The sequence below is a fragment of the Macaca mulatta genome, chromosome 9, assembly GCF_049350105.2.
Source record: "Macaca mulatta isolate MMU2019108-1 chromosome 9, T2T-MMU8v2.0, whole genome shotgun sequence".
NCBI lineage: Eukaryota > Metazoa > Chordata > Mammalia > Primates > Cercopithecidae > Macaca > Macaca mulatta.
In genome coordinates this window covers 129,289,024-129,309,431 of record NC_133414.1, presented here as the reverse complement: position 1 = coordinate 129,309,431, position 20,408 = coordinate 129,289,024, and the positions used below count along the sequence as shown (strand labels likewise).

Sequence of the window (20,408 nt, the reverse complement as noted above, 5' to 3'; positions counted from 1 at the left end):
GCACGATCATTTTATTTGGGCAGCTCAGAGTCTGGAGAGGAGAGGACAGGTGAGAACCTTGTTATCCTGTAACAGGAAGGGGTAGCAGGGGATGGAGTGGGAGCATGGAGCACACAAGGGTGACTGCTTTCAGGAGTCAGGGGATGCCACCTAGTGGAGGTGACATGTGAACCGAGCCTGGAAGGTACGACTTCATTCATTCCAGAAGAGAGAAGGATACCTCAGGCTGGGAGAGCCACTAGTGCCCTGGTTCTCAATTCTGACCACATGTTGGGTCACCTGGGAGACCTTTTAAAACCCCAGTGTCCAAGTGGCACCCCAGATGAAGAATGTCTGAATCCTGGAGGGTGCTTTGGGCTAAATGTCTGTCTCCCCAAAATTTATGTTAAAACCCTAACCCCAATGTGATGGTATGAGAAGGTAGGACTTTTGGGAGATGATTAGCTGTAGATGAGGTCATGAGGTTGGAACCCTCATAATAGGATTAATGCCCTTATAAAAAGAGAACGAGCCACAAGATCTGCCTGTCTCCGCCTGTCTCCGCCTGTCTCCGCCTGTCTCCGCCTGTCTCCGCCTGTCTCCGCCTGTCTCCGCCTGTCTCCGCCTGTCTCCGCCTGTCTCCGCCTGTCTCCGCCTGTCTCCGCGTCTGTCTCTTTTTCCCTCTTTCTGTCTCACTCTCTCTCTGTGCTTGTCCCAGGAAGAGGACCCTCACCAATAATCCAACTATTCTTGCTTTCTGACCTCAGACTTCCAGTCCCCAGAACCATGAGGAATACATTGTAGTTTTTGAAGTCACCCAGTCTATGGTAATTTGTTAGAGCAGCCTGCACTCACTGAGATGGCAGGGAGGGGAATGCCATGAAATGTCTGACACTCCCCAGGGGTCAGTGTGCAGGCAAGGTTGAGAACCACTGAGCAAAGGCTTGAAGGAACAAATTCATATGTCTGCACAGGGGCCCAGAAGTAAATAGCTCAAGTAGGGGCAAGAAACAAGGGGCAGGGGGGCACAGTGGACCGTTTCCTCAGAACCATGGAAGAATTCCAACTAGCAAATAAGCAAATAATCATGACCTTTAATTTGCATAATGTGGACCCCTGACAACCACCATGTTTGCATTTGAACAGCACTTGCTATTGCCTCAAGAAGGGAGTGGCTGAGAGGTCCAGTACAACTTGTAATGAATTTACCTCTGTGTTTCTGAGGATGCTGCTGATTCATCTTCGGACACTCAGCCTGGAAAATAGCCAGTATTCAGTGAATGTTTGAACTGAAAGAACAGCCCATCAGTGTGATCATGGGCTCCTACTTGAGTGACCAGTGTTGATTGCATTTGGGTTCAAGTTTTTTCTGTACCTTAATTGGGCTAATGTGGTCTGAGGGATGTCGAGAAACTCTACAGAAACCCTAGTGCCTATGACTACTCCCTGAAATCCCACTGTTGGTGCTTTGTGTCTTTCACTGGTTCCTGCCTATACCTTGTCAATTCCATTGTCAGACGTAGGTCTTCAAGGGTTGGAGGGGCAGAAAGCCTGCTAGTTGTAGGGAAGAGGGGGAAGATCCACAAAGACCCCTCTGAGAGATAGCCTTGGCATTGGCCAAGACCTAAGACAAATAAGACTTAAAAGACAAGTATTTTATTTTCAAATGGGAACCTCCTGGCATTTTCTTGGTTCTTGCAATTTGTGTGCTATGCCCTGTAGCAGTGTTCACCATTTACCCAGGAACTGATTGATTTTGCTAATCATAGAACACAGAGTGATTTTTGCAAGATTCTTCCAAGCAAGATCATAAAACATTTCTAGGCTGGGCGCAGTGGCTCATGCCTATAATCCCAGCACTTTGGGAGGCTGAAGCAGGCAGATCATCTGAGGTCAGTAGTTTGAGACCAGGCTGGCCAACATGGTGAAACCTCTACTAAAAATACAAAAATTAGGCCGGACGTGGTGGGTGGCTCATGCCTGTAATCCCAGCACTTTGAGAGGCCAAGGTGGGCTGATAGCCTGAGGTCAAGACTTTGAGACCAGCCTGGCCAGCATGGTGAAACCCCATCTCCACTAAAAATATAAAAATTAGCCGGGTGTGGTGGCAGGTGCCTGTAATCGCAGCTACTCGGGAGGCTGAGGCAGGAGAATTGCTTGAACCTGGGAGGTGGAGGTTGCAGTGAGCTGAGATCGTGCCATTTGCACTCTAGCCTGGGGGACAAGAGTGAGACTTTGTCTCAAAAAATATATATACACACATATATATGTAAATATATGAATATATATATAAATATATGCATATATATGTAAATACACACACACACATATATACACACATACACAAATTAGCCGGGTGTGGTGGCACACACCTGTAATCCCAGCTACTTGGGAGGCTGAGGCAAGGAGAATTGCTTGAACCTGGGAGGGGGAGGTTACAGTGAGCCGAGATTGCACCATTGCACCCAGCCTGGGTGACAGAGCGAGACTCCATCTCAAAGCAAACAAAACAAAATTTCTAATAACCAACAAGGGAAATAGTAAAAGACTTGTGCTATTCCATGTGTGTGCCAACCAGTTCACATACTGACTTGTTTACATCCTCTCCCAGTCTGGGGTCCCCAGGAGTGACCCTGAGACAAGGATATGAGTAAGTGGTTCTTTTGGAGGTGCTCTCATGAAGCCCCAGTAAAGCAGTGAAGAAGTGAGACAGGGAGATGAAGGGGGGGTCAATACAGGGTGTGCTGATGAGCAACTGGGGCTCAGGTCCACTGGGGAACTTGGGGAGACAGTATCAGTAGTGAACATGCCACAGAGTTATTCCATAGGAGGGCCAAGGGAACTGGGCACCATATATCCACCAGCTCCCATCAGTCATTGATTGAGGGCTGCTCCCAGAAGCATTAACTCCTTGGCACTTCTAGTTACCCCTGCACGTGCCCATGCTTTCATGGCCAGAGAAAATGATCAGGTAAAAGGGAGTTGGAGTGCCAAGACATATGGGTAGGGCACCTGCAGCATCTACTACACAGACCAGCCCATTCACATGCCAACCCATCCATGAACAGCCTAGGAGCGTGTCTGCCTAACAAGTGCCAGCATTCCCGTGTACTAATCCATTCATGTAGGCATCTTTTTCAGAGGCCAACTCATTCCAGAGGCACCATTCATATGCCAATTAGTGAGAAAAGTGATGTACACAGAATGTGGCCACTGGAAATATCTCAGGCTTCTGTGAACACAGGTGTCAATTCCACTCTGTAGCATCAGTGTATTTGAAGTGATTTTCCCTGGTAGTATGTTTTAATTCCTTTTTATTTTTAGTGTATCTGTTAGGTTTTGTGGTTGCTTTGTGGTTACCATGAGGTTTATAAAAAACATCTTATAGTTAACAAGTTATTTGAATAGATGACAATTTTGGTCACGAAGAAAGGAAAAAACTAAAAACCTCTCCACTTTAACTGCATTCCCCTGTATTATTACTTTTTATTGTCTTAATTTACATATTTTTATATTGTCTATCTCTTAAATTGTTCTAGTTATTTTTGATATATTTGTCTTTTAGTCTTCATACTAGAGAAATGAGTGGTTGACACACCACAATTACGGTATAAGTGTATTCTGAATTTGTCTGTGTATTTACTTTTATCAGTGAGTTTTGTACCTTCAGATGTTGTCTTTGTTGCACATTAATGTTCTTTTTTTCCAGATTAAAGAACTTAGCAATTCTGTAAGACAGTTGTGGTGATGATGAATTTCCTCATCTTTTGTCTAACAAAATCTTTCTCATGTTTGAAGGACAGTTTTGCTGGGTACAGTATTCTCAGTTGACAGGTCTTTTTTACCTTCAGCACTTTGAATATGTCATCCTACCCATGCTGGGTGTGTATGTTTTCTGCTGAGAAGTCTGTTGTGAGATGAATCAGAGCTCCTTTATATGTTAGCTTTCTCTTGCTGCTTTTAGCATTTTCTCTTTGTCCTTGACCTTTGAGAGTCTGATTATTCTATGCTTTGAGGTAGTTTTATTTGGGTTAAATCTGTTTGGTGATTCTCGACTTTCCTGTACCTGGCATATTTATATTTTTTCTCTAGACTTGGAAAGGTGACTGTTATTATTTCTTTGAATACGCTTTCCACCCCCTTGCTCTAATTCCCTCTTGAAAGCCAGTACTCCTAGATTTGCTTTTCTGAGGCTCTTTTCTAGATTTTGTAGGCATTCTTTATTCCTTTCATTCTGTTTTCTTTTCTCTCCTCTGACTGTGTATTTTCAAATAGCCTGTCTTTGAGTTCATTAATTATTTCTTCTGCTTGGTCTGTTCTGTTGTTGAGACCTTGTGATGTGTTTTTTAGTTCAGCTAATGTACTTCTCAGTTCCAAGATTTTTGTTTGATATTTTTAAAATTATTTTAATCTCTTTGTTAAATTCCTCTGATAAGTTTCTGAATTGCTTTTCTGTGTTACCTTGGAGTTTGCTGAGTTTCCTCAAGACTGCTATTTTGAATTCCTGATTCGTGAGCTCACAGATTGCCATCTTGTTTGGGTCAATCACTCACTGGCTCCTTGCTTTGTCCATTTGAAGAAGTCATGGTTCCTGATGTTAGCAGTTTCTTATGCATGTACACATATGTCTTCACATTGAAGATTATTTATTCCAGTCTTTGCTGCCTGGGTTAGTTTTGTCTCTTTAGCATATGTGTGTTTAGATGTTCTGTGCACTTTGTCTACTGATTCCTTTAGCTCTAGATCACTGCCTCCTTTTCAGCACTAAATAGCACCCTACGCCCAGGTTTGTCATGACTCTTGCAAAAGTTCAAAGCTCTGCCTTTTCACAGATAAAGGGCATCAAAGGGGATTCTACAGCTGTGTGGGGAGGCTGGCTAGGGGTTCATGACCAGAGGGCCTGTGGAGAGTGCCTCTTACAATGTGATGCTGCTGAACCACCTCTCTGATTCAGGGTCTTATTTGTCTGAGATGAATAGTAGCCCCAGAGTTTCACGCACTAGGCTGCTAGCCCCACCTCCACTGTCTATGTGACTCCAGAGGCTTTCAGGGGTCCCTCACCCTACAGGTATTCATGATTCTTCCTGTGGGTTGAGGCAGGAATACTTTCCTGAGTAGGTAGTCAAGATGATGAAGTTGGCTGGCTGCCTTGATCTTACTTTTTCCAGTGTAGAAATGTCCAGGGAACTTTTCTGCATGGTGACTTACGGTTTGGGGAAGGGATGTTACAGAGGAGTCCATTTCACTACCTTCTGCTCACAGTTTTTCACTTTTCTGTGGCCCCAGGATTTGTCAAAGCCTCAGTTTTGAGTTCTGGGATATTGGTGTTTATCATCTTGGCACTAGATCGTTGTTGTTGGTTTTCTATGGGGGGCAGTGAAGCCAGATTGCTTCTACTTTACCATTTTGGTGACACCCAACATCTGTGTATTTTACAGGGGCTGGGATTGGGCTGGTCTTACATGCACTCATGCAGTCATTCAAGAAAAGAGGATGTTCACACTAGTTCTTTTTTGGGTAACAAAGAACAGCTCAGGAAGATTTTAATTTAACTGAAAGTACAACTTCCAAGAATAAAGGTGTTTTGTTTCTCATATTTCAAGAAAAGCAGTGGCATCCATAAGGTTGCTTCATCTACGTGAGGTGGTGCATTTAAAAAAGGAGGACAGATACATTAATTGGACTTTGGGGAATGGTGATAGTTTTTTTCCTAATGCCCTGACACAAAGGGCATTGGCCAAATTTCTGCAGGGCCTCAAGAGTGAACTCGGCTCTCATAAGGGATTTGCCTCCAAGACTCAGGGTCTCAGGTGACAGGCTACATGACCCTGAAAGACAACACAAGAAAACCAGCTCAGCCAGTGTCTGTCATCTGAGAGATAATGAACCCTTCACTTTTTAACAAGGTGGTAAAACTTCCCTTTTGCAAAGAATAGCATAACATTTTTGTATATGTCAATCAGCCTGTTTTGCACCAACTTGAAAGCAATGAACACAATCTCCATTCCAATGATGATATAAATGGAGAAGAACAGGAAGAAGTTAGGGTGTTCTAAAACAGTATCCCCAAACCCAATGGTGGTCAGCGTGACAAAGCAGAAATAGAAGGCATTCTCAAAATCCAACTGTGTCTCCCAGAAGGGGAGGATGGCGGCTGCACAGGAAATGTAGGCAAAAACAATAAAGGCAATGATAGGGAGAGGGATGTCCAGCCTCTCCACCTGCTGTCCAACTTCATCCAGGTTGCTGATGATGGAGTATGAGAGTCTCCCCAACACCAGTTCAGGACACGAGTTACTCCTCTCCATGGCTTGTGGGGGAAGTTGCAGTGTGTTCTGTTTCTCTCGCGCATGAGATCTCTCAAACAGCTCCATGCTGCAGCTTGGGCGTGAAGGACATTTGCCAAGTTTGGGGCCTGGAAGCTCTTCAGCACCGATGATGATCTGAGGGACAGCTTCATCTGCGGGCTTGGGTTCTGGTTTTTTCTTGAAGAGAGATTTGGGGCACCACTTGGAGAGGGGGCGGGTAAAGAAAGGGAATTTTCGGAACCGATTATAAGATGTGGATAAGATGGTTGCCAGGATGTCACCTGTGTCCGTGAGAACGAGGAACATCAGGGGGATACCAAAGAGAGCATAGAGCATGCACAAGTACTTGCCAAGCCTGGTGACAGGGTAGATGTAGCCATAGCCTGAAAAAGAAGATGGACTTAGAGTTTGCATCTGGCCCCTTCCCTTTTCCCCCGCAAAAAGCTTTAAAGAGACCTTCTGCCATTTCCCCTCCTTGGCATGACATTTTACACAATGTTTTTGAAAATACTCATCTCAAAGCATTCAGCCACTGGTCTGGCATTAGGCCTGCTTTGCTGGGAGGGAAAGGAGTGAAACCCAGCTTCCCTTTAGGATGAGGAGCAACTGATATCCAGGTCTTTGACTTGAAATGTCCTTGGCAGGGGACCAGCACAGGTTTGGGGTGGACAGATTGCCTTTGATTCTGCTCTGGCCATTTCTGAGCACCCCCTGAAGGAAGGCCTCAGCTGACCTGGAAGGACAGGATGAATACAAGTGAGAGAGGATGGATGGCTTTGTAATCATATCCAACGCCACTTTTATTCTCTGTGAAGGTGCTGGCTTTTAAGAAGCCGCCCTTGGCCGGGTGTGGTGGTTCATGCCTGTAATCCCAGCACTTTGGGAGGCCAAGGTGGGCAGATTACCTGAGGTCAGGAGTTGGAGACCAGTCTGGCCAATATGGTGAAACCCCGTCTCTACTAAAAATACAAAAATTAGGCGTGGTGGCGGGCGCCTGTAGTCCCATCTACTCAGGAGGTTGAGGCAGGAGAATCGTTTGAAGCCAGGAGGTGGAGGTTGCAATGAGCCGAGATTGTGCCATTGCACTCCAGCCTGGAGGATGAGAGCAAGACTCCATCTTAAAAAAAAGCCACTCCTGTCCTCCATAAGAAGACTGGGCTATTTGTTTCTATGTAAGAGGCACTTATTGTGTCCCCACGGTGTGCTCAGCAGTGTGTATAGTATTAGGAAAAACAGAAAGATGGAAGATGAGTAAAATACAATTGCCCTCAGAGCTATTTGTTGCCTAGCAGATTAGACAAACATGTTCCTAATGAAGCAATTAGCCTCCCAGCATCTAGGTTCTGACTGACCTTGCTTTGAATCCCAGCTCTACTATTTATGATAATATTACTTGACTGCGGCGGGGCACGGTGGCTCAAGTCTGTAATTCCAGCACTTTGGGAGGCCGAGACGGGTGGATCACAAAGTCAGGAGATCGAGACCATCCTGGCTAACACAGTGAAACCCCATTTCTACTAAAAAATACAAAAAATACAGAGCGAGACTCTGTCTCCCAAAAAAAAAAAAAAAATTACTTGACTGCTCACATTTTCAGGTTTCATCTGTAAGATGGGGATGACAATGCCTACTTTGCATATTGACTAGCTGGGAGGATTACATGAGGCCCGTGCTTGACACACAGTGCACAACTGATAACTGGTGTCTTCACCCTCCAAACCTTAGCTGCCTAGTGAGCACTTCCTGTGGGCTGGGCGTCAGTCAGCCTTCATAGGGAGGTATTGTTATCACCATTCACAGGTGGGGAAACTGAAGCACAGAGAAACGAAGTAGCTTGTCCGTGAGCATACACATGATACGCAGTGGAGTTGGGGTCAAATCCACAGGACTCTCAGGTCCCCAACCAGTGCTGTCACCCTCAGGAGCATCCAGGGGCAGGACCATTCAATCAGAGAGAACCCGGCAGCAAAACAAAGGAAGGGATGAGCTGAGGTCTCCATCCCCGTCGGGAGCCCCTCCCCTCCCCTTGCACCGACAGAGGGGCGGGAGCAGACAGACCTCAAACCCCACAGCACAGGTGGCTAGATATGCTGGAGCAGGCAAGCATCAATGACTTCAACAAGCAGAGGACAAAACTTTTATATTTAATGCCTGTGTTTAATTTTGATGTCATAAAGGATGATTAATACAGAAAAACCCAGCCCAATTATGTAAATTAATCTGAAGGCAACTCCTCAGCTGGCTAAGCCCCAACTTCCTCCAGAAGTGCAGCTCCCTGTGGCACACTTTGGCCTCGGGCTCTGCCGTCCAAGAGCAGGTGGGTATTCAGGTTGCCCACCCTCACCAGAGTCCCAAGTACGGGAGGGAGCTGTGGCCCTGAAACAGTCTCATCAGTTTGCATCCATCCCAGAGCACTCCATGCCACTCTGGCTGGTTCCACTAGGTACCATTCGATGGCAGTGTCGGTTAACTGTATTTGCATGCATCCATTCATTCATTCATTATTGAGTGCTTACTGCATGCACTGGGGGCATAGCGCTGAGCAAAATGGATATGGGATATGACCCCTCTGAGCCTCTGGTTTGGTAAGAGAGGCAGACATTAATTTTAAAAATCACACTAATGGGTATGGAATTACAAATGGAGATCAATAACAGGAAGTGGAAAAGCAGACCATGAATGATTAGAACAAAGGCACCTATCCTGGGCTGGGCGCGATGGCTCATGCCTGTAATCCCAGCACTTTGGGGGCCAAGGCTCCTGATCATTTGAGGTCAGGAGTTCAAGACCAGCCTGGCCAACATGGTGAAACCCTGTGTCTACTAAAAATACAAAAATTGGCCAGGTGTGATGGTGCATACCTGTAATCCCAGCTTACTTGGGAGGCTGAGGCACGAGAATCACTTGAACCCAGGAGGCAGAGGTTGCAGTGAGCTGAGATTGTGCTACTGCACTCCAGCTGGGGCGACAGGGCAAGACCCTGGCTCAAAAGAGAACAAAAAACAACCGCAAGGCATCCATCCTGGATTTGGGCCCAGGAAAGATTTTCCCTGTGAGGGGATTTTTGAGCTGATGTTGGCAGGGGGCCAAGAACTACCCAGGTGAAGAGAGAGGAAGCAGCCTGTGCAAAGACCCTATGGCAGGTTCGACAAAGGGCTATCCATACAGCGACAGTGGGGCAACTTGTGTACTGCACATATACCAAGGGGGTGACTGGGAGCTGAAACCTAGCCTCTGTGCACTTACCAAGCTCAGAGCTCAGGGCTTGCGGCACTGGGCTGTGTCTGCCTAGCAAGGGATATGGTTTTCTAATTTTTCACCAAGATGTCACTCTGAGTATAGCTGTCACCCAGGTTTAAGGAACCAAGAGAAGGCCAGTGTGGCCAGTGTACAGGGAGGTAGGGGAGGGGAGCAAGGTGAGGCCGGGAGGTAGGCAGCATCTAACGGCTTCCATGGCAGATGGGGGAGCGCCTTGATCAGTGTGGAAGGCTGAAAAATGACAGCCCCCAAATATAGCCAAGTCTTAATTCCTGGAATCTGTCAGTGCTGCCGTATTTGGAAAGTGAGTCTTTGTAGACATGATTAAGGATCTCGAGATAAGGAAGTTATCCTGGATTGTGTGTGTGGCCCTAGGTATCATTACAACTGTCCTGATAAGGGAGAGCCTGAGCAAGATATTTTACACACAGAGAAGAGGAGGTAATATGACCTCAGAGGCAGAGACCAGAGTGATGTGGCCACAAGCCAGGGAATGCTGGCAGCCACCAGAAGCTGCCAAGGAAGGGTCCTCCCCTAGAGCCTCAGAGGGAGCATGGCTCTGCCAATACCTTGATTTTTGAAATCAGTAAAACTGATTTCAAACTTCTGGCCTCCAGATCTTGACAGAATAAATTTCTATTGCTTCAAGCCACCGAGTTTGTGGAAATTTATTACAGCAGCCACAGGAAACAAAATCAAGTTTGCATCTTTTTTTTTTTTTTAAGATGGGATCTTGCTCTTTTACCCCGGCTGGAGTGAAGAGGCGTGACCTTGGCTCACTGCAACCTCCACCTCCTGGGTTCAAGCAATTCTCCTGCCTCAACCTCCTGAGTAGCTGGGACTACAGGCGTACCACCATGCCTGGCTAATTTTTGGATTTTTAGTAGAGATAAGGTTTCACCATGTTGGCCAGGCTGGTCTTGAACTCCTGACCTCAAGTGATCTGCCCACCTCAGCCCTGCAAAGTGCTGGGCTTACTACAGGAGTGAGCCACCACTCCTGACTTGGTTTGCATCTTGAAAAGATCATCCTGACTGCATCACAGACAGTAAACTGGAGGGCTTCAGATGGACACAGGAAGATAAGTGGGGAGGCTATGGTTCCTGCCCAGGTGAGAGATGAAGGGGACTTTGGCTAAGGCAGGAGCTGAGAGGAGAGACCTGTAGAGACTGGCTAGACAATTTTGGCAGAAATCTCAAGACAGGAGGATGGTTTGGATTGGAGTGTCTGAAAGGAGCTGGGATTTGAGCACAGAGCAGGCACTGTGAATCCACCGGAATCCACTGCTGTCGTTGGTGAAGGTGGGTTTACAGGATTATAAACAAAGCCTTTTTGGCTGCCTCTGGGTGAGATACTTTTGTAATACAAAATATGCAATATGTCACATTCCTGAAAATGTTTCAAGGAAGCAGGTCTCAGAGAGCACACAACCCCTACAAATGGAATGTATTAACTATCCTAATTACTGAATGCCGAAATGCATAATGGAACTCATTATTTCTTAGAATGCATTCATATATTTTGATACAATCAGTTCACTGTACTTAGCCTGTAAGTACTTAATAGCCCATGCACTTTCCTTTCTAATCCAAGACGGCTGACCCAGTTGGGAATGACTGGGGATTGACTGACCTCACACCTGTCAGGTATCCTGTTCTTAGCATTAAGGCCAGGTGCATTTCAGATGATCCAGAGATGCAGGGCAGGAAGCAGTATTACCAGAGGGACTTTCAAACACCATTATTGATTTTGGACAGTGCGGAACATTCCCCAACATCCTCTTCCAGTTGTAATTTCTGGGCGGCATGATGTCCTAATTGACTTGTACAATGGGCAGTAGCATGGCCTTCTTGGAATTTAAGCCAAGCTAATGCATTTCCATTAGATCAGTGACTCACAGCCTAGACTTCCACTAGAATCACCTGGAGGGTCCTGGAAAATACTGATGCCTGGGCCTGGTCCCTAGGGATTCTAATTGTTTGGTCTAGGGCAGAGTCCGCACATGGGAGCTTGCAAAAGCTCTGCAGGTGACTCTGACATGCAGCCAGGGCATGCTTCTCAAACATTAGCACACATCCGAATCACATGGAGGACTTTCTAAACTACAGATTGCTGGGCCCCACAACCATGGTGTCTGGCTCAGTAAGTCTAGAATGGCTCCTGAGAATTAATTTGCATTTCTAACAAGTTTCCCAGTGATATCGATGTTACTCAGGGACCACATTTTGACAACGATTGCAATAGATCAGTTCTCAACGGGGGCAATTTTGTCCCCCAAGGGAAATTTGGCAATGCCTGGAGACTTGTGGCTGCCATAATGGGTGGGGACAGTGGGGAAAAGTGCTATTGCATCTGGTGGGTGGAGGCCAGAGATGCTGCTCAACATCCTACATTGCACAGGAGCCTCCTCCACAGAGAATTATCCCATGCAAGAGGCTGATAGTGCTGAGGTTGAGAAATCCTGCCTCAGATGCATCTAAGGTTTTTTCGGGTTTGTTTGCTTGTTTGAGACAGACTCTGCCATCCAGGCCAACTCTTGCCTCCCAGGCTGGAATGCAGTGGCATGATCATGGCTCACTGCAGCCTCAACATCCAGGGCTCAAGTGATGCTCCCACCTCAGCCTCCTGAGTAGCAGGGACTACAGGTGCACGTCACCACTCCCAACTGATTTTTTAATTTTTTGTAGAGACGAGGTCTCATTGTATTTCCCAGACTGGTCTCCAACTCTCACCTCATCCTCCCAAAGTGCTGGGATTATAGGCATAAGCCAGGGCACCTGGACCAATCTAAATTCTTAAGGAGGCTGGGCACGGTGGAGCACGCCTATAATCCCAGTGCTTTGAGAGGCCGAGGCAGGTGGATCACCTGAGGTCAGGAGTTCAAGACCAGCCTGGCCAACATGGTGAAACCCTGTTTCTACAAAAATGCAAAAATTAGCCAGGCATGGCCTGGTGTGGTGGCTCATGCCTGTAATCCCAGCACTTTGGAAGGCCAAGGCGGACGGATCACCTGATGTCAGGAGTTCAAGACCACACTGATGGATATGATGAAACCCCATCTCTACTAAAAATACAAAAATTAGCCGTGCATGGCATAGTCAGCTACTCGGAAGACTGAGACAGCAAAATTGCTTGAACTCGGGAGGTAGAGATTGCAGTGAGCCGAGATCGTGACATCGCACTCCAGCCTGGGCAACAAGAGCAAAACTCTGTCTCAAAAAAAAAAAAAAAATTCCAGGCATGATGGCAGGTGCCTGTAATCCGAGCTACTTGGGAGACTGAGGCAAGAGAATTGCTTGAACCTGGGAGCCTGAGGTGGTAGTGAGCAGAGATGGCACCATTGCACTCCAGCCTGGGCGACAGAGCAAGACTCTGTCTCAAAACAAAAAAAAAAAGCTTAAGGAAAACAAAAAGATAAAGTAAACTTAATAGCTTCTAGCCCCTTTGTACAGCACCTCAGCATTTTGGGAGGCCAAGGACGTCAGATCACCTGAGGTCAGGAGTTCGAGACCAGCCTGACCAACATGGTGAAACCCCATCTCTAGTAAAAAATATTAAAATTAGCTGAGTGTGGTGGTGCACACCTGTAATCCCAGCTACTTGGGGGCTGAGACATGAGAATCACTTGAACCAGGGAAGTGGAGGTTGCAGTGAGCCGAGATTGTGCCACTGCACTCCAGTCTGGGTGACAGAAAAAGGCTCCACCTCAAAAAAAAAAAAAAAAAAAAAAGCATTCAGGCAAACGGGAGAAACCACATTGGGGCTACTTCTGAAGCTGGGTGCCCAGTTGCCCACCCAGCAGCCATTCCCTCCTTTCTTCCCTGCAGACCCACTGCTCCCCCAGCTGATTTAGGAGCAGATCCGATTAGTCTTAGTCATCCTGGTGCTCCAATCCCCCTGCCTGGGACCAGCATAGAGGTGGATGGGAGGCCCAGTGGGAGACTCCCGGGAAGACATCGTTGCTGCTGATGAACCATGCAGAGAGACAGCAGCCCCGCTTTCTGTATAAGACACAGTGATGCTCGGATGGGATGTGGACCTTGGTGGCCTCATGTGGCCCAGTGGGCAGAAGGATGGAGAAAACCTGATGCCCAGTGCCGTGACTGCAAATGGGCACTGGACATGAGCTGCGTATCAGCCTAGAGCCGTCCTCACACTGGACTTCTGACTTGGAAGGCGACATTCTCCTTGCAGTTTAAGCCAGCTGAGTTGGGTTTTCTGTTCGTCACTGCTGAAGGCATCCTGGCTGCCACTTACATGCATAGCCATCAGCCAACCCTGAGAGGCAGGTCTAGAAGTGCTTACGGGTCCCAGTAAAAGGCTCAGAGGGGCGACGTCCCTTGCTGGAGATTACACAGCTTCGACCCAGGCTGGCCGCTGTGCTCCACCCTGACCTTCAGCATGAGGGGCCCCATCCATTCTCTGCAACCCCTGTGGGCCAGGCCCTCCTAGGGATGAGCACTTGCTCTCCTGAAGGAGGAGAAGGCCCGCAGTCCCTTTTGCCAGCCGAGAAGGGCACGGGCTGAGTGATGGGCCGCGCTCCTGGTGGGGACTCTGACCCAAGGGCTCCAGCCCTGTGGCTGAGGGCAGCTCCATCACCTCCTGTGACCCCTGCCCAGGCAGGGGAGGCTCCTGCCAGGCCTGGTTTGGCCCCTGCAACCTGGCCCCACTGCTGCCCCATCAGAAGGGAAGCTGGGGCTGGGCCAGCCAGCTCAGAGTGAGCCCTTAATCACCAGAGGGACCTTAGTTAACTGCTGACCCAGCGGCATCACACCCCCAGCCCAGGAGGCCTAGCTCTGCTGCAGCATCCCCCACCACTCTCCTGACCATTCTCTGCCCTCCAGCCACAATGGTCATGTCCTCAAAGGGGCCACTAAACCAACATTTTGCCCATAAGGGTGGGGAAGCATCTCCCCCCCAGTTTCTATGTGCCAGGTGCATAGAAAGTTATGCATACAGAGAGGGAGCAGGGTGCTGGGTCTAGACCCAAGTGGCTGGGTTCAAACGCACGTGAACTGTGTGACTTTTTGAAATTGACAGACCTGCTGGAGTATGGGAACAATAACAGCACCCACCTCATGGTGAGGACTAGAGGAGCTAATCAGCATAAAGGTCTTATAACAGGGCCTGGTGCATCTTCAGTGCAAAAGTGTCGGCCAGTGCAGCTGCTATTTGTAGGTGTGCAATATAGATTTGAGGAAGGGAGGGAAGAAGAGAGGGAGAGGAGGGCCATCTCCACACCCCAATTCCAGTGTCCTTTGCCACCCAGAAGCCCACCCTTCACAGGGCCACCGTGAGGGGGCCTGTGGCTTTGCACTTACCCACGGTGCTGAACACTGTGCAGCAGAAAAAGAGCGAGCTCAGGAAGGACCAGTTTGTGGTCCTGTTAAACCACTGAGGCTTCACCTTCTGCAGATGCCCCTGGAGATCCTGTTTCCTATCTTCCACCACTGGAGAAAGACACGACCAAGAGTTTGAGGGAAAGGTTCTGCTGGTAAAGACAAGCCCCGCCCCGGTGAAAGGGGGATAGTCTTCCCCAAGGACCAGCAGCCCCCTCGCCTTGTGGTCAGTATCAACACCAAAGCTTGGTGATTGAAGCCCTCCTTTAAAATATTTCTGCAGCCTGGGTCCTGCCTTTGGTCCCCATGGAGATAAGGAGGCCACTTAGCCCTGTGAGAAAAGCACCTAACAGAGAGGCCCATGGGGGGCTATGTAGTCTTTGCCTTTTACTTTTCTGAACCTCCATTTCTTTCTTTTTTTTTTTTTTTTTTTTTTTGAGACAAGAGTCTTGCTCTGTTGCCAGGCTGGAGTGCAGTGGTGTGATCTTGGCTCGCTGCAACCACTGCCTCCCTGGTTCAAGCAATTCTCCTGCCTCAGCCTCCCAAGTAGCTGGGACTACAGGGGTGCACCACCACACCCCTGCCCAGCTAATTTTTGTATTTTTAGTTGGGACGGAATTTCACCATGTTGGCCAGGATGGTCTCAATCTCTTGACCTCGTGATCCACCTGCCTCGGCCTCCCAAAGTGCTGGGATTACAGGTGTGAGCCACCGCGCCCCGCCTCTTTCATCTTTCAAAGGAAGATAACTTCTGCTCTGCCTCTCACACAGGGTTCTCAAGTACTAAAAGCAAAAGGCTTTTAGGAAAAGCCAGCTGTTACACAGATGCAAATCATTCCCACTCCTGGAGGTTATTACACTTGATGGAGTTTGCCGGGCATGATGGCTCACGCCTGTAATTCCAACACTTTGGAGGGCTAAAGTGGGCGGATCATTTGAGGTCAGGAGTTCAAGTCCAGTCTTTCAACATGGTGAGACCCTGTCTGGACTAAAAATGCAAAAATTAGCCAGGCTTAGTGGCACACGCCTGTGGTCCTAGCTACTTGGGAGGCTGAGGCAGGAGAATCGCTTGAACCTGGGGAGTGGAGGTTGCAGTGAGCTGAGATAGCGCCACTGCACTCCAGCCTGGGTGACAGAGCAAGTCTGTGTCTAGAAAAATAAAAATAAAAACTTAATGGAGTTTGATCATCATACCATCATACTGTGATCTTTGGGCACCAGCTACCTGTGAGTGTCTCCTCCAGGGCTGGGAAAACTTGACTTCCTAAACCTGGGTTCCAGGGCTAATAGCACGGTTGGGAATCCTGGTTTCCCAGAGAGGTTCCTGAATGGCTCAATTGGCCTGGGCAGCCAGTGGACTTTGGGACCCCAGAGGCCACCTGCTAGACTAGTTCAGCCTGAAGAGAATGGCACTGAGCCTGGCATGCAGCAGGAAGTCACTATTCCTTTTAACTGGCACCAGCCTGGGAGTCTACGCACCTCAATTCCAGACCCAGCTCTGACCTTGACAAGTTCTGTAACTGTGGACAAGAGGCTGCTTTCTGAGCCTCAGTTTCCCCATCAGAGAGACAGCCTGAGATGGTGGTGAAAGGTTCAGGCTCTGGAATCCAAATACATGGGGTTAAGTCCCTGGGTCCATTTTTCTAGTTTGCGAACTTAGACAAATTGCTTAACCTCCCAAAGCCTCAATTTCCTAATCTGTAAAAGAGGGACAACTTCTACCCAACATATAGGCTTCGTGTGAGGATTAGGTGAGAGAACGTGTGAAGTGTTTGCCACAGGGTCTACATGCAACTAACCCTTATGGAACATTTTAATCTCCAGTGAAAATCGGTACCAAATGGAGTGGGACCAGCTCTGCGTTCCCATACCCTGCTGTGCATTGGAATCACCCGATAAACTTTATTTTTACTTATTTACTTTTGAGACATGACTGGCTCTGTCATCCAGGCTGGAGTGCAATGGCACAATCACAGCTCACTGTAGCCTCAAACTCTCAGGCTCAAGCGATCCTCCTACCTCAGCCTCCCAAGTAGCTGGGACTACAAGTGCATACCACTTCATCTGGCTAAATTTTTAAACATTTTGTAGAGACAGGGTCTCGCCTTGTTGCGCAGGCCTGATTCTCCCACCTTGGCCTCCCAAAATGCTAGGATTATGGGCGTGAGCCACGGTGCTTATCCTGGAAACTTTAAGACTCCCAACCCAGCCCTGGAGATCCTGATTAAGTGGGTTTGGAGAAGAGCCTGGGAATGTGTACTCTAGGCAGTCTCCCTGGGTGATTCTGATGTGTTGCTGGCTTGGAGAGCCTTGAACTTGCTGGTAGTCTAGACCCTGAGATGGTACAGTGTCCCTTTGATAGCAGTTTCCCAGGTTCACTGAGCAGGCTGGCTCCTGTCTGGCAAGGATGCAGGAAGTAGGACCCTTCACAGACAGGGTACTCTGCCTCCCTGGACCAGCCTCTTGTCCCTGGGAGCCACACCTGTTCCCAGAGCAAGGTCGGGGATGTTGAAGGAGCCCCCACACCAGAGTGGGAGGGGAGGAGCTCCCTACACCCTATTCTTCTGCTGACTTTGAGTCTGGTTTCATTTGTCTTTCATTTATCTACTCTCCCTTGTTTTATCTTGCTCTGTTGAATATAATAACAAGCTTCCTTTGTGGAACACAGAGTAGAAACAAGTGATAAATACAAAGAAAATGCAATAAGGACACTATAAAGTGCCTTCTGTCTTCCAAGAGCCAGAATGTTCCTTGTCTCTTCTGCTTCTCACAGGGTCCCTGTGACCGCCAGGCCTGAGATTGGGGATCCCCTTCTCTCCCGCAGACTGAGGCCCAAAGAGAACAAAGCTTTGCCTCCACAGATTGCGGAGCAAGCTGGGAGAGCAGCCGGGACAAAAGCCAGGACCCCCGCCCCTCCCCCAGGTCTTCTCACAGCACCTTCCCACTCACCTGAGCCAGACAGCAGAAAAGGACTTTAAAACAGGAAGTGGGGGTGTGGGGGGCTGGTGCTCCTGCTGGGATTCAAACCCAATTTGGGTTGTTCCCTAACTTCTCACCCCTGCAAACTGAATCCTGGGTCAGGCAGACATAGTCCTGAGAAGCAGCTTAGCCCCCCAACCCCAGGCCCAGATTTGCTCACCCACACACCCTACCCCACCCCACCCAATTCCCAGTAATCCACCCTCCCCTGAGGCTGCTGGTCTGGATGGGGCTGGGAGCTGAGACACAGGAAGGGGAGCTGGTCTTTCCCGAGCACCTCCTGGGTGCTCAGGGCCTTTCCTGCATTCTTCGCAGCAACCCCAAAAGGTGGTTAGTCTCCCCACTTTTCAAAGAAGAAAACAGAGGTTCAGAAAGCAGTTACTCGCCTAAAGTGCCCAGGCATGAGGAGGATCCAGGCAGGCAGCTCCCAGACCCAGCCTCCTGGAAGGCAGCCCTCTGCTCTCAGGGGACTGATGCCACCACGGAGAAAAGGCCCACCCTGTCCCGGTGAGGCACCTACCCGTTTCACTGCAGTTCAAGATTCTGCAGAGCTCCTCCAAGAACTTCTCAAATTCTCCATCATCTGCTGCCACCAGGACCTGGCCATCCTCAATGGCAGAGAAGAGCACAGCACCCACCAGGGCGTAGGTCACCAGAAAGCAGAGGAAGCAGAAGCCAGGAAAGAGCTTTCCCAGGGCCTCTGGGCAGCATCTCCTGGCCTGGGGGTGCCCGGAGGCCTCCATCCTCCCTGGAGCATGCAGGGCAAGAGTTGCTGGTGGAAGAGGCAGGAGCATCTAAGCCCCGCCAGGAAGATGGGGTAGGAGTGCCCGGAGAACAGCCAGGCTCCAGCGCTAAGTGGATGGTGCGTGCGCTTCCCCAAGGACTCAGGAAGCAGCCGGCAACTCATCATGTTCAGTTCATCTGAACTACTCAGATGGCGCCCTCCCTAGCACCCCAGATTGCTATTGATCCGCTGGGCCGGCCCTGGAGCTGCCTGGAAGGGGCTTTGGGAGGATAGTGTGGTGGTGGTTTTGTGCTTCGTTTAATCTTTTCTATCCCCGAACTGCAGTTTTGAATTGCAGTTCCCAAACCTGATCTTTGGCATTTAGTCAAGTGATTCTTTCCTGAGAGCTGCCCGTGACACCACTTGGCTTAGGGTACCTGGTCTCCTGGACAGGTGATAATAGTAGTAACTAATAATAGTAATAGTAACGAGAGTAACTAATGCGGCCAGAGCTCAGTAGTTTCCAAAGGACCTTTATCCTGTGTGGATCTAATTACTGGTCCCCATGCTTCACTGCCCTGCTGCATACCCCCTCTTGCCGTGGCCTCACGGTGGGCAGAGTACTTCCTTGAACTTGGCTTTACAGCAGGTCATCTCAGTTGTTCCAGCCAGCTGGGCATTAGCAGATGTGATGCAAGCAGGGGCGAGGCCTGTGCTTGTGCATTTGGACTTCCTCAGCTATGCCTTTGTCTGCCATGAGAAAAGGTGCCCCAGCTTTCAATTTTCAGTTCAGAGTAGGCCAGCGTGCAACTTTTTTTGGTCGTCCTGAATCCAGGTTCATCCAACACCAGCTACCTCCACCCCGCACCCTAAGTTTGACCCCAACGAGACTAAAGTCTGAGGTGCACTGGGAATGATGTTGGTGCCATGTCTGTGCTGGCCCCTAAGATCAACCCCCTGTGTCTGTCTCCAAAACACATTGGTAATGACATTGTTAGGGCAACCAGTGACTTGAAGGATCTGAGGATGACAGTGAAACTGACCATTCAGAACAGACAGGCACAGGTTGAGGTAGTACCTTCTGCCTCCGCCTTGATCATCAAAGCCCTCAAGGAACCGCCAAGAGGCAGAAAGAAACAGAAAACCATTAAGCACAATGAAAATATCATTTCATGAGAATGTCAACATTGCCTGACAGATGCAGCTCCGATATTTAGTTAGGGAACTCTCTGGAACAATTAAAGAGATCCTGGGGACTGCACTGTCTGTGGGCTGCCATGTTGATGGTCACCACCCTCATGACATCAACAATGATACAGCGGAATGCCCAGCTTGTTAAGCACAAAGGAAAATACTTCAATAAAGGATCGTTTGACAACCAGTGGGGGTAAAAAGTGCCTCAGATGGCAGCTGTGGAGATGCAGGCAGGTTTAGATCCCTCTTCCAGAAAGGACTCGCTGTGCAGCTCTGAAGAGCATGGTTCGTGACAGCCCCTTTCGTTCTCTAAGGGTTTGCTACTGGTTTCAAGCCCTCTTCTTGGAGAAGCCTGTGCCTACTGACTAAACAAGGCGGGGACCCAAGGGCCTATTCATTTCTGCCCAATACAGGACTCCTCCAACCTGCAGTCTTTGTTCCAGAGTGGCCCGTTGGTCTACAGAGACCTTGTTAGTCTGCGTTATGATCCAGAGACTTTCCCTGTTCCATCTACTTCCTTCGTTTTCATTTTACCAGTCTTCCCAATAAAGCTTTTGCAATCATGACTCTGTCTTGGTGTCTGCTTCCCAGAGGATCCAACAGTAGTTGGCACCAGAAGTGGTCTGA

At 48.7% G+C, this 20,408-nt stretch overlaps 1 protein-coding gene across 1 annotated transcript; it reads right to left on the bottom strand.

The window, feature by feature from the left end:
* Positions 1-5,870: 5,870 nt before the first annotated feature.
* KCNK18 (potassium two pore domain channel subfamily K member 18) lies at positions 5,871-18,606 on the bottom strand. The gene is made up of 3 exons (XM_001095493.4): positions 18,384-18,606; positions 14,867-14,995; positions 5,871-6,670 (listed from the first exon to the last, which is right to left on the bottom strand). The coding sequence occupies exons 1-3, from the start codon at positions 18,604-18,606 to the stop codon at positions 5,871-5,873; spliced, it is 1,152 nt and encodes a 383-aa protein (XP_001095493.4).
* Positions 18,607-20,408: the final 1,802 nt, after the last annotated feature.